We start from the raw sequence: 12,353 nt of genomic DNA on the forward strand, positions 1-12,353 counted from the left end.
TATTTACAAACACAAGTTAACATCATAGCCTGTTTTTTTATAACTATAAATAGTTTTACTAACTGCATCACAGACCTATCGTGAAACGCATTGCGTTCGTTTCACCAACATTACATTAAAAGGTACAGTAAAGATAAAAAAAATTAACTCACCATTCAGAAACATCCTGTTCCATCCTTAATTGTTGCACTACTTCAGATTCCTCCTGTTCTTGGTCTGACTCCGGCTCAAATTGATACGGTTGAACCAACGTGTTTTCAAAGCCTCCCGCTGCCATACTTTCGCCAGAGCACGTGTGTTGTGTTGACACACAGGACGGAAGGGAGGGTGGGGTGAGCGGTCACTCATTATCATTTAAAGAGAAATACACCAAAACGGGTTGCTTTGAACTGGGCGGGGTTTAATATAGCCATGAAGTGTATTTTTTACAAAACTAAAAAGGAATTTTTAACAAAGTATGATACAGACATTTCACGAAGGCACTAGTAAAGCATACCAATTTGTTTAAAACTGCCATCCGATGACCCCTTTAAAGAATATTTTTTAAACTTTATTGGTGGTGGTTGAGAAGAATTCCTCTTTCCATATGTAAAGCAATTTAGCGCAATATACATGTGTCATATTATTGTTCTTAATATATTAAGAACAATAATACTAATATATTTTTACAACATTTTTAACTTTAAAACATGTATTTTTATACCACATGAATCTCTTTAAAATATTAATACTTTTAGAAAAACTGACATAATTATTAATATTATGAACAAACAATGAAACGGTGTCAAAATTCGACAACACAAATAATTAAGATATTCATTGTAAATAGAGTTAAGTGTATTAGGCTCACACTAAATTCTTTGTTGCACTTAGTATAAATGCCCATTGCACGTACAGTCATCTTTATATATGTATGCGCTGTTATGCTGGCAAGAATTGGTTGACGTCACTTTGCTGTTTTAATAGAAATGTTAAATATTCAGCAATGCCCTTATTAACTTCTGGAAACAACCGCAATGACAACGCATATAAAAATGTAGTTTTTTATGCGCCACCTGGTGGATTTTCTGTGAAGCGAAACACATTAAGGGAAAAGGGAAAGTAGCCCCCCCGAAAACACTTGCAGAATTCTGCGTGACTCCGCGAGACGATTTGGCGAATGCCGCGGGAGAAAACGCGCGTTTTTAAAGGCCACATCTGTACAGGAATTCTGGCTTATTGTTGTGGTGGTTTAGATGGAGAAACCTTCAGTGGCAGGCTTTGCTGATGGGCTGGTACTGGCTGAGACAATAGATGTTGAGGCACTTTCCTCCCTTTCAACATTGTCTTCTGACAGGGTTGCTGCCTTTTCTTGTTGTCTTGTACTGCCTGTTTCATCAGTTCTCACTTTGGCTGACTCACACAGCCTGGTATAACCATAACCACAGTACATCAGTAAAATAAGTGTCATCAAATTTAATGTCACTTCCTCAACAGCATTTGCTTGTCAAGTCTGGCGTCAATATGTTTCCTAAAAAAATTCACGCTAATGTACACTTATATCACAATGCAACACTAATGGAAACAATCACACTACAGTACGGTTAAATGTATTGTGAGTGCAAACTTTGCCTATTTCAATGTAAAGCAATATCTTAATATTTTAAAATGTCACCTACTTCTCACAAACATCAATATGATCTTGAATTTCTGACAGGCTATACATCTCAGAGCAGTACAAGCATTCTGTCAGTGGTCCAGAACATGTTGGCTGTTCATCCTCAAGAACCTTAACCATTGTAAGAAATTTGAAAAACACATGAAATAGCAGAAAGAAGAATTGTCTTACATTATAAAGAAATGTTGATTTCAGAAAAGTAGAAACAATTTAAAAACAAGTACAACTGTAAAACTAGATAAGGTAAAAGTTTATAAACAAACTTTATGTAGATAGCACTATATAAGTAAGGAATAATTATTGAAGGGCCATTGAATTATAAGAAAATAATGCATACAGACCCATGGTATGAATAAAATTTAATGGCAGTAGCTATGACGTTTTTTATTCTACTACTATGACTACACCAAAAGATAAGATATTAGATTATACAAACTAGATTCACTGTTTAGAGATATGCAAAACGCAATGTGTTAAGGACACATGCTGGTTATAGCCGGTGCAATGCAATAAGAACATCATATTTATACATGTAATGACCAGTACAAATTATTTTAATAAAAGGAAATATGCAATATTAGCAAATGCAAGTACTGCGCCTCACAAGCTAATTAGCATAAAGTTATTGTTATCGTCTGGTGGTGTGTGCGCTAATAGTTATCGTTATAGTTTCTCAAGCCAGCATAACTTTATCTACCTGCAGATCTATATCTTTCTGGAGAGGCCTGATGTAGATAAGAGCCTGTCCAATCATTACAGACTCACTGAGAAGGTATTCGGGGGAATAACCACCATCTGGACAAGGAATGGTTTCTAACGTTTTCGAACGCGTTGTCCCTTTGGATCGTAACAGCTGAAAACCGCCACACTCTTTCAAGCAATGAAAATGTTGTATAAGATGCTCTGAAAATTCCTGTGGAGTGCAGTATTTGTCTGAAACAAAGATTTGGGGTGGATTATGAGACAGTGTTTTAATGATTCAAAACTCTTTATCTAAACTGTGGAGTGCGGTTGCAAAAACCCAATCTACAGTTACCTGGAAATGTTATCCGCCTTTCTCCCAGACCTGCCTTCTCCAATTTGTTTTTCACTGAGGGAGTTGGCACCTCAAACTCCTTTCTTTTGGATAAGCAAAAAAAACGATGGGTGTAGGAAACACTTTTTGGTTTCTTCGCTGATGGTCCGGCAATACTAGGACGTCTTGCCACTCGGCTCCGTGAAGAATATGGTGCAAATAATCTTAACACTTCAGCTGAAATAAAATGGTCATAAAATATGATCAGTATCTCTTAAAAGTTGCTACTTTAATACAGACAGTTTACTATGCAAACAAAGGTTGTGCCATCTCATATATTATGTCCAAAACAAACATTTATAGTACCCTTGTTGTCCTATAAAAGTGTGATCCAAGTAATATTCCATATAATTGTAAAGGTTGTATAAAATCATAAAAAATTCTAAAGTACTTGGATCTAGGGATAGTTCACCCAAAAATGAAAATTCTGTTATCATTTACTCACTCTCATGTTATTACAAACCTAAATGTCTTTGTTCTGATAAACAAGGAGGAAGATATTTTGAGGAATGTTTGTAATCAAACTGTTCGTGGACCCCATTTACTTCCATACTATTCTTTTTTCCTATGATTTTTAAAAGGTTTTTGGAAGGTTTTTAACATTTCTCAAAATATCTTCCTTTGTGTTCTTCAGAACAAAGAAATTTATGCGGGATTGTAACAACTAGAGAGTGCGTAAATGATGACAGAATTTTCATTTTTGGGTGAACTATCCCTTTAAGGAACAACAGGGCTATGAGATGTGCTTGTTTTGGCCAAAAATATGAGACACACATCCACAAAAATGTAATGATACTGACAAAACATGGCTCTTACGACAAAAAGTGTAACTGAGTGGTTGTCAAGCAACACAGTCAGAGCAGCAGAAATTATGTTCAACTTTGTGTGAGGATGAGCGGATCTATCAGCTTGGTGAATGTGATTTCACCAAGTAGGATGTGATCCTGGATCAATGCCATTGTTGGTCCTGGATCAATATTTTCATTAACCAATCAGATTGCAGGATTAGGATTAGTGTGTATGCTAAATTTAGATTTAGGATTGGGTTAGGGGGGCTTTTAAGAAATACTCAAACTATTCATCCTCATTTAAGGGTTTAAAAATGGTTAGGGTTTGAGTTAAGGGTAGGTTTGGGTATCTTTGATTAAAACGTTGATTCAGGATCACATCTCACTGAAATCACGGCTGAAGAAGATTTTTTAATTCAGAACTATATCTTTGGTGAACATGGTATTCAGATTCAAATGTGGTTTGCAAGTATGTATGTCTCATGCTTGTAAGCTGAAGACTAGCAGTCTTAAAGACTGCAATGTATGCAGGGTTTAAAATATGGTAACTGAGAGCATACTGGAGCTAAAAATGCATAGGCTGACATTTGGAAGGAATGAAGTCACAACACCTGTCAAACATAAAAACATGCTAAAAACAACTACATGGGAGGGGTTTCAACTTTTAGAGAACTGTATATTAGGTTGCATTCTGAAAAAGACTCTTTAGTTGCCTGGCCACCAACTCGGCCTTATTGTTGTATGCAATAAAGTCATCTTTTGGCAATGGAACCTTCTGCTGAAAATTATTTTTCATAATCACTACAAAAATCCACAACATTTGGCGACGAGGATGGGATTGGAAAGGAGCATGGAGGTGGATGACCGTTGTGGGCTAAGTTTGGATGAGCGGCATACACAGGACCAGGTAAGCAGTTTCTGCTTATTTACTGGTTTACTGTTGTGTTGCTCATCTGGGTTGGCTCATGGTGGAAAGACTTTCACAATGCTCTTCCAATATAAGAACTAAGATTAATACAGTTAAAAAGGGTTCCACTTCCAAGGATTGCATGGTGTGATTTGTTTGAAATGATAAAGAGGAAAAAATTCCTGAGCTCAGGTGGATAATCTGTGGTTTTGCTGAGAGGGCCTTTGATTGGACAGCATTAACCTGGAACAGATAATAGTTTAATAGCTAAGTGGGCTTCGAAGATAGCATTAAACAGAAATAAAATTAATCTGTGTTTATTTGTAAGAGGGCCTCGACGGATACAAATGGACTGTAACAGATTATAAAAATGCTTATTGCAAGAGGGCTTTGATAGATGTAATAAGCGGATACACTGTAAATGCATAATTGTATAAAAATGAAAGTGATTTGGTTTTGGAAGCCAATACATGTTGCACTTTGTTAGTTTAAGTAACTATGTAGATGTTGATTTGACATTAATACAATATATCATTTACAGTGTATGGAAAAGAAAATAGGATAAAATTAAATAATCTGTGTTTATTCTGTAAAAGGGCCTTGATGGATACAGATAGACTGGAACAGATTGTTAAAAATGCTTATGGTGTAAGCTGATACACTATAAATGACTGATAGCATTAAGACAAAGTTGTGTGATGGTGCAAGCCAATCCATGTTTTGCCTTAATGGGTTAAGTAGTGATATATGTTGATTTGACATCAATATTGCATTTTATTTACAGTGTATGAAAAAAATAAGATAAAATTACATAATCTGTGTTTACTCTGTAAGAGGGCCTTGACGGATACAGGTAGACTGGAACAGACTATTAAAAATGCTTATGGAATAAGCAGATACACTGTAAAATAATGATAGCAAAAGGAAAAGTACTTTGGTTTTGCAAGCCATTCATGTTTTATTTTGTTATGTTAAGGTAACAAACATATATGTTAATTTGACATTAATGCTGCATATTTTACAGTGTATGGATAAAGATGATATAAAAAATAAAACATAAATAAATAGAGCATGAAACAAAAGTGTTATAAAGTGGACAGGGGTCTGCACGGGCAGAATTAATTTTTATGAAACAGCTCTTTATATATTTTATATAGGTCTGAACGGATAAAATATTATTCTGTGGATACCGCCCTAATGCATGATAAAAAGTTTGACTTGTGAGTAAAAGTGGAAAGGATCCTCAACAGTGAAAAACATGTGGTGTCATGTTTAAAGTGTGAATGACTGGGTGTATGTTATAAATAGAGTGAGTGCAGGCCTGACTGAGTGCTGTGGATGAAGGAGCTAGCAGTGAAGTGAAATACTGGTTAATATAAGTAAAATAATAATAATAATATATTATTTATATAATAAAGTAATAAGAGATTAAAATTATAGGTAAATGGTATATATAGGTTGAAAGGAGGTTTTTACATCTATATTTTATATCTTAATCCAATGAAAAAATATTTGTGTTTAATACTATTGTAAAGGGAAAAAATAGTGTTACTTGACAAATAGAAAAAAGTGAATTGAAAAAGAAACATTAATTAAGTAAGGAACTGCTTGAAAAACATTTGCAGTGTAGAAAAAGTAATAAGGGAGAGAAGATGGTAAGCTTGACGTTTATGTATAAAAGACTACTGGAATATTGCTAAAGTGTTTTTATTTGTTAATTGTCTAATGGAGCTAAAAAATTGCTGAACAAGATAGAAAGGATAAAATGTAGAATTAGCAGATGTAGTGTAAAGTCATAGCTGTTATTCTTGTGGAAATATCTATTGGGCAGTGATCTGATAAATAATGTGTCCAAGAAATTGTCATGAAGGAAACATTTGATGTGGCAATGTGTAAAGAAATGGATATTGTAAATAAATCTATAGTCAATCAAAGAAAGAGAAGAAGGATGGATTTGAAGAAAAAAGCATTGGCATAATTAATGAATAAAGGAGATATATATGATAGAATGTTAAAGGAAGTTGATAATGGAACAAAAGAAAGTGTTAAATGTTAATCTATATTTATCATGCATACTGTAGAAGGTTGATTTCCAGTACTCAAGGGCACTGTGGGAAGTATAGGTAAAATGTAAATGAAATGATCAGTAGTTATAGAATAGGAAAATTAAACGGGTTTGGGAGTGAATCTTACAAATGAGGAAATATCCTTAATGAAAGAAATTTAAAGTATTATCAGAAAGAGTATAAGTGTGTAGAGTAAAAAGACAAGAGGCATTGTTTACACAAATATGTGAAAAAGAAGATGAGGTAGGAAGATATAAATAAAATAAGAAATAAAAATAAGAAAAACATTAAAAAGAATTAATGAAGCAAAATTGGAAGAGAGTAGAGTGGGAGAGTAAAGAGGAGGTGTCATCTGATGGAGAAATGTGGATATGGAAAAAAAAGGACGGCTTAGGCCATTGGCCTTACAATTTCTTGATTTAATAAAGGTATTAAGGACCTTGTGAGGCTGATCACTTACCCTCAGGCATTCATGGGGCTGGGAAAAGGACTAAGTTGTGGCAATGGAGAAATGAAAGAAATCCTCCAAACCTCTGACCTGTGGACTAACGTTACATGAGGAGGGACTATTTTTGAACATATCATAGCAGTGTGGCAGCCACTGCTTGGACTCTAAAAGCACAGAGAGAAAATTTGGAGACACAGAGAATCCAGTTTTGTTCAGAGACAATAAAAAAAGAGACTGAGGGAAATCCAGAAGGAGACCCTAGAATGACCACACTGTTTTGAAATGCAAAGTGAATAACAGTGATGACTCTTGTATTCAGCTACTTTCAGCAATTCCTCCAAAAAGCCAGAATCCTGTACCCATCATAAATGACTTTGCAGCATCACCATCCCAGAAAGAAAACAACTTGAACTGGGAGAGACAAAGAAAACATGCTGAGGACTACAAAAAGCCTGGCCACGCCAAGAGAGACTTTCGCTATATCCATGTACCAGCTCTGTGAGTGAAGGGGGGAGGGTGACAGCAGCCTTTCAAAGTCCAGTTTATGGTCCAGTTGTAAGATTTGTTAAGAATATGATTCTCTGGACAAGTATTGCTAATTCAATGTATGTCTATAAACAATAAACAAAACCATGACCATATCTATTCTCATATCAAAATCACACTCCTGTTTACTGGTTAGGAAGATATGCATAATTTGAATTAAGCCATTGGATTTAGTGTTCTCCAGAAGGGTACAAGTAAGTATATTAAAGTGATATTAACTGAATCAAAGCAAATGTATATTAGTGTAATAAATAGTGATGTACAACAAACAATGAATAAGGGGGAAATGTATTAAAGCACACATTTTTAATGCAAAGTTATCAAAGTGGGAACTTCAGTGTATTATAATATGATCATGAGAAAGATATTCAACTTAAAAAGTGGAAAAAATAAAAAAAAAAGGACAAGAAATTGGCATACCATCACAGGAAGGTAAATAAGAAGTAGTTAAGAGTATAGTTGAAAATGAATTAACAGAATAATGGCTTAATGTAACTGATTTATTTCCACAGGTCTCTTGTATACTGGAAAAAATCTGGGAAGCAAAGGATTTATGGGATATGATGAAAACAAAAAGCTATACAAAGCCAGGGGGATAAATCCATTATGCTTAGGAATAACATTAGACTTATGTGCTAAAGTAAAAATAATTTGTAAATGCAAAGAATAAATACAGATGATAACAACATGCAAGATAAAGAAGATGTATTAATTGTTAAAAGATGTAGAGAACAAAGTACTAATTGAAGTATCCAATTAATGACATTGTAAGACTAACCAGTTGATATCCAGATCCACATTGCTAACAAATGTTTCCCAGATGACAAATATTGTAATTGATCTTTGCTATATATATTTAAATATTCAAAAAGAAGAAATATTTGTATGTTTTTATGAAATTAAACAATATACAATTTGGTATAGGAACAAAGAGGCTTTCAAAATAATGAGGGAATATATATTCAATGTACTGGACAAGTGGGGTTAATTTCTGCTACAATATTATCAAAGTAATTGGCAATCATAAAAGATTAAACTTATATAAAAATGAATGATAATTTTATTAATGGTAACAACACAGCAGATTTGGAAGTTAAAGAAGCCTCAGAATGCCATACAGAAGAAGTGCTTCTATAGTGTTAATACAAAAGCCTTACTTAGAAGATAGAAGGAAAAAAAAATACAAAAGATTCAAGACATCTAATGTACACATTGGGGATAAATCATTCTATTGTACAGTAAAATGTTACCTTTCCAGATGGGTGGTTTTAATTTCAAATTAAAAACAGGTATTAAAGAACAAATTAAAGATTAAAAAAAAAATGGGTATTATTCTCCATATTTGAGAAATGGTCTCCATATCTGAATTCAATACTGGTTAAATTTCTGTTCGACAGGTAAAGTTTGTGCCAAGAGTAATGATAAAAAAAAATAATGCTAGAAGAAGTAATCCCTAGATTTGAAATACTATTAGGAATCATTTTATATAATGGATCAGCATTCATTTAAAAAACAAAAAACTAAGTGAATACTGCAACAATAAAGAACAAAGAAAAGACTAAGATGTGTTTACCATCCTTAATCATAAAAAGTATACCATCCCTTCAACGTCAAACTCAGCAAAAAATGTGAAAGCATGAAACTGAACTGACTGGATGCTTTGTCTTTTGCAATAACGAGTGAAAGACTGCAAACTAACACTGCATGGAATGCTTATTGGTCGACCAATGCCAATACCAATGTCTGCGCAATACTATATAACAAAAATTCATCCCCAAAAAGGACTTCCTCTGGAACGACTGCAGATGGAGCTTTTGGAACAATTACAAATAAAGATGAGATCTTATGTGATAAAACTAACTGTATGCATAAGCTATTTGTGTGCAGGAAAAAGTAAAGGAGCCTGATGAGGAGATGGAGATAAAATGCCATATTGTGCCATGGAATCTAGTATATCTGAGGGTCTTCAGGAGAGAGTGACATAAAACAAGGACCAAGGAGAGCAGCTCTAACAGCAGGCCAAGGGGGAAGGAGCACATCTGATGTCATCTGAGCCATTGCACAGAGTTCCTAAAATACCAGTCGGAGAAGAGGACAACAAAAACACGATACTGAAGAGGAGAGCTGGGGAGAGAACCAAAAACACGATACTGAAGAGGAGAGCTGGGGAGAAAAGGAAAACTTAAACACAATAATGAAGAGGAGAACTGAGGAAAAGAAAATAATAAAAGACATGATACAGAAGACAACAATAGAAAAATTAAAAGCAATTCAAGCCTACAAAGAGATAAAAGAACGAAGTAATGACCACTCAGGGCATATCAAGCAACAACAACAAAGTTAAGAAAAATTTGTAAATGAGAAGAGACTTTCAGGAGCAACAACCAATGAGTGCAAAGCAGTGGAGTTCAAAAGCAATACACAGAGACAAAGTTGCTGATAATGTGTAAAGGACACACAAGGAAAAGTTCAAGGAATTAGCCATGGAAATTGAAAAATAAAGCTAATAACCAGTTTGACAATTATCAGCAACATATGGTAAATTCACATAACTGCAGTCAATAATCAAACTTCTCTTCAATTAACTTTTCACCTATCAGCAAGGATCAGTAACACTTCAGCGAGGACCAGTAACACCAGTGAGAATTTATTCTACAATAATCTCAGGAGGAACAAAATCTAGATTGAATACTAAAGAAACCAAAACAACAAGGAGACAAGGACATCTAAAGAAGAAAAAGGACAACAACGGAAGGAAAAAATATATTTTGGAAATTTTATGGGAAACAACAAAAAACATAATGAATAGTACAAATGGGTAACTTTCAAATCTAAGAGAAATTGGTATGAACAATTGCTTATTATGCTCTGAATTATGAAAGGTAATAATAATCAAAAGTCAACATGATATTATAGGGGTGTTCAATGTAACAAATTAACAAATTCTGGTTTAAATATCAATTTTATAGGGCATATTTTGGTAAATAGTTTCAATATTGGGAAAGTTAAAAAAGCATTAAAATAGGAAAAAAAAGGCAAAATAGAGATAGAAATAACATAGAAACTAAGGAATATGACTGTTACAGTAAACCTTATGGAACTAAAGATGTGAGATATTTAAAGGGAATATTCTATAACATAGATCTTGAATAAATCAAATATAAAATTTCAAGAGCTATTATCAAGAGCATGTTAGGTATGGAAAGGGTGGAGAATGCTATTATATAGTATAGGAAATGAAAAAATGAAATCATAGCAGTGGACATATGAAGATCAAACAGTAATGTTAGCAGAATTCTTTTGGTTTAATTTTGATTTGATGGGAAATGATAACTTATGGTGGTTTTGCAATTGGAGAAGAAATATATATGTACTAGATTAAGGTTAATTCAAGAAATCATCATGGTTTTAAGTTTGAACAAAATACTGAGAAAATAAATGATAAAACTAAAATAGCTTATCCCTAAATTGGTTTGGTATTCCCATATATACACGTTAGTATTTAAGCAAGAGATGAGATCAAATCAGGGTTAGAATAAATATTGATTTAATATAGAATTAATAAATAATATTTACTATAATCAACAAAGGTCAATTTAACTAATGATGTTTTAACAATTTTAGAAAAACAATGAGATACTACAAAGGGGTATAGTTTTATTGTATGGAGATTAATGTTATGCTAAAAATACAACATAGATATTCATTGAAGCTATCAATAAGTTTAAGAGTTTAGGATAGAAACTGCAACTAATACAGGAAGAAAGAATCTTAATGTGGAATTTGTGAAATGGGGAGATTGGTTTGTCAAATTATCAAAGATATATTTTGGTATGTCAAATGATTCATAGGTTAAATGATGCAAATGATTAAAGGTATAGGTTAAAGGATGAATATTATCAAAGGTATAAGGTAAAGGATGCAAATTATCAGAGGATAAGGATTTGTGATTTTAATTGGATGGATTGTTATTTTAATGTGTACTCCCTATTTTGAAACAAATGTTAATGGAAATATCAAGATGAAAAGTTACTTCATATAGGAAATTACAAAGTGCATCAAAATGGGTTTTGCAAAAGTTAGAAAATGGTAATATTACATCAGAAAAAGATAATGAAAATATTAAGTATTGAAAAGGTATGAGACTAATTTCCACTCTTATGATGAATAGGGATGTTTTTATGAGTTCTGATTTTACAGCAACAATGACATAATGAAGTATATTCCATGATCATAAAGGTTTATTAATTGAAGGAGTAGGTTCTTTTACTTCTCCAAGAGAAGATGTTTGCTCCACACTCCACCAAAGTGCGGCAGCATGATTTAGTCATTGGTAAGGGAAAGATGGCTTAGTTGGGCCATTTAATTAGCTTAACTTAATTGAACTGGATTATGAAGTTGCACTTTGGGTGAGACTTGTGAAAGTCTCAAAGGGTGGAATGAAGAAGATTTTTTAATTCAGAACTATATCTTTGGTGAACATGGTATTCAGATTCAAATGTGGTTTGCAAGTATGTATGTCTCATGCTTGTAAGCTGAAGACTAGCAGTCTTAAAGACTGCAATGTATGCAGGGTTTAAAATATGGTAACTGAGAGCATACTGGAGCTAAAAATGCATAGGCTGACATTTGGAAGGAATGAAGTCACAACACCTGTCAAACATAAAAACATGCTAAAAACAACTACATGGGAGGGGTTTCAACTTTTAGAGAACTGTATATTAGGTTGCATTCTGAAAACGACTCTTTAGTTGCCTGGCCACCAACTCGGCCTTATTGTTGTATGCAATAAAGTCATCTTTTGGCAATGGAACCTTCTGCTGAAAATTATTTTTCATAATCACTACAAAAATCCACAACACGGCG

The 12,353-nt window shown here is 33.6% G+C and overlaps 1 protein-coding gene across 1 annotated transcript in view; it reads right to left on the reverse strand.

Moving 5' to 3' along the window:
- LOC135735394 (uncharacterized) overlaps window positions 1-12,353 on the reverse strand; it is a 32,885-nt gene that overhangs the window by 19,505 nt on the left and 1,027 nt on the right. The window contains exons 2-5 of the mRNA XM_065253850.2: window positions 2,694-2,909; window positions 2,355-2,590; window positions 1,659-1,768; window positions 1,246-1,406 (exon numbers count right to left, since the gene is read on the reverse strand). Coding sequence (XP_065109922.1) covers window positions 1,246-1,406; window positions 1,659-1,768; window positions 2,355-2,590; window positions 2,694-2,909 — 723 coding nt within the window. The remainder of the gene's footprint in view (window positions 1-1,245; window positions 1,407-1,658; window positions 1,769-2,354; window positions 2,591-2,693; window positions 2,910-12,353) is intronic.

This window comes from Paramisgurnus dabryanus, chromosome 7 (genome assembly GCF_030506205.2).
Source record: "Paramisgurnus dabryanus chromosome 7, PD_genome_1.1, whole genome shotgun sequence".
Taxonomy (NCBI): Eukaryota; Metazoa; Chordata; class Actinopteri; order Cypriniformes; family Cobitidae; genus Paramisgurnus; species Paramisgurnus dabryanus.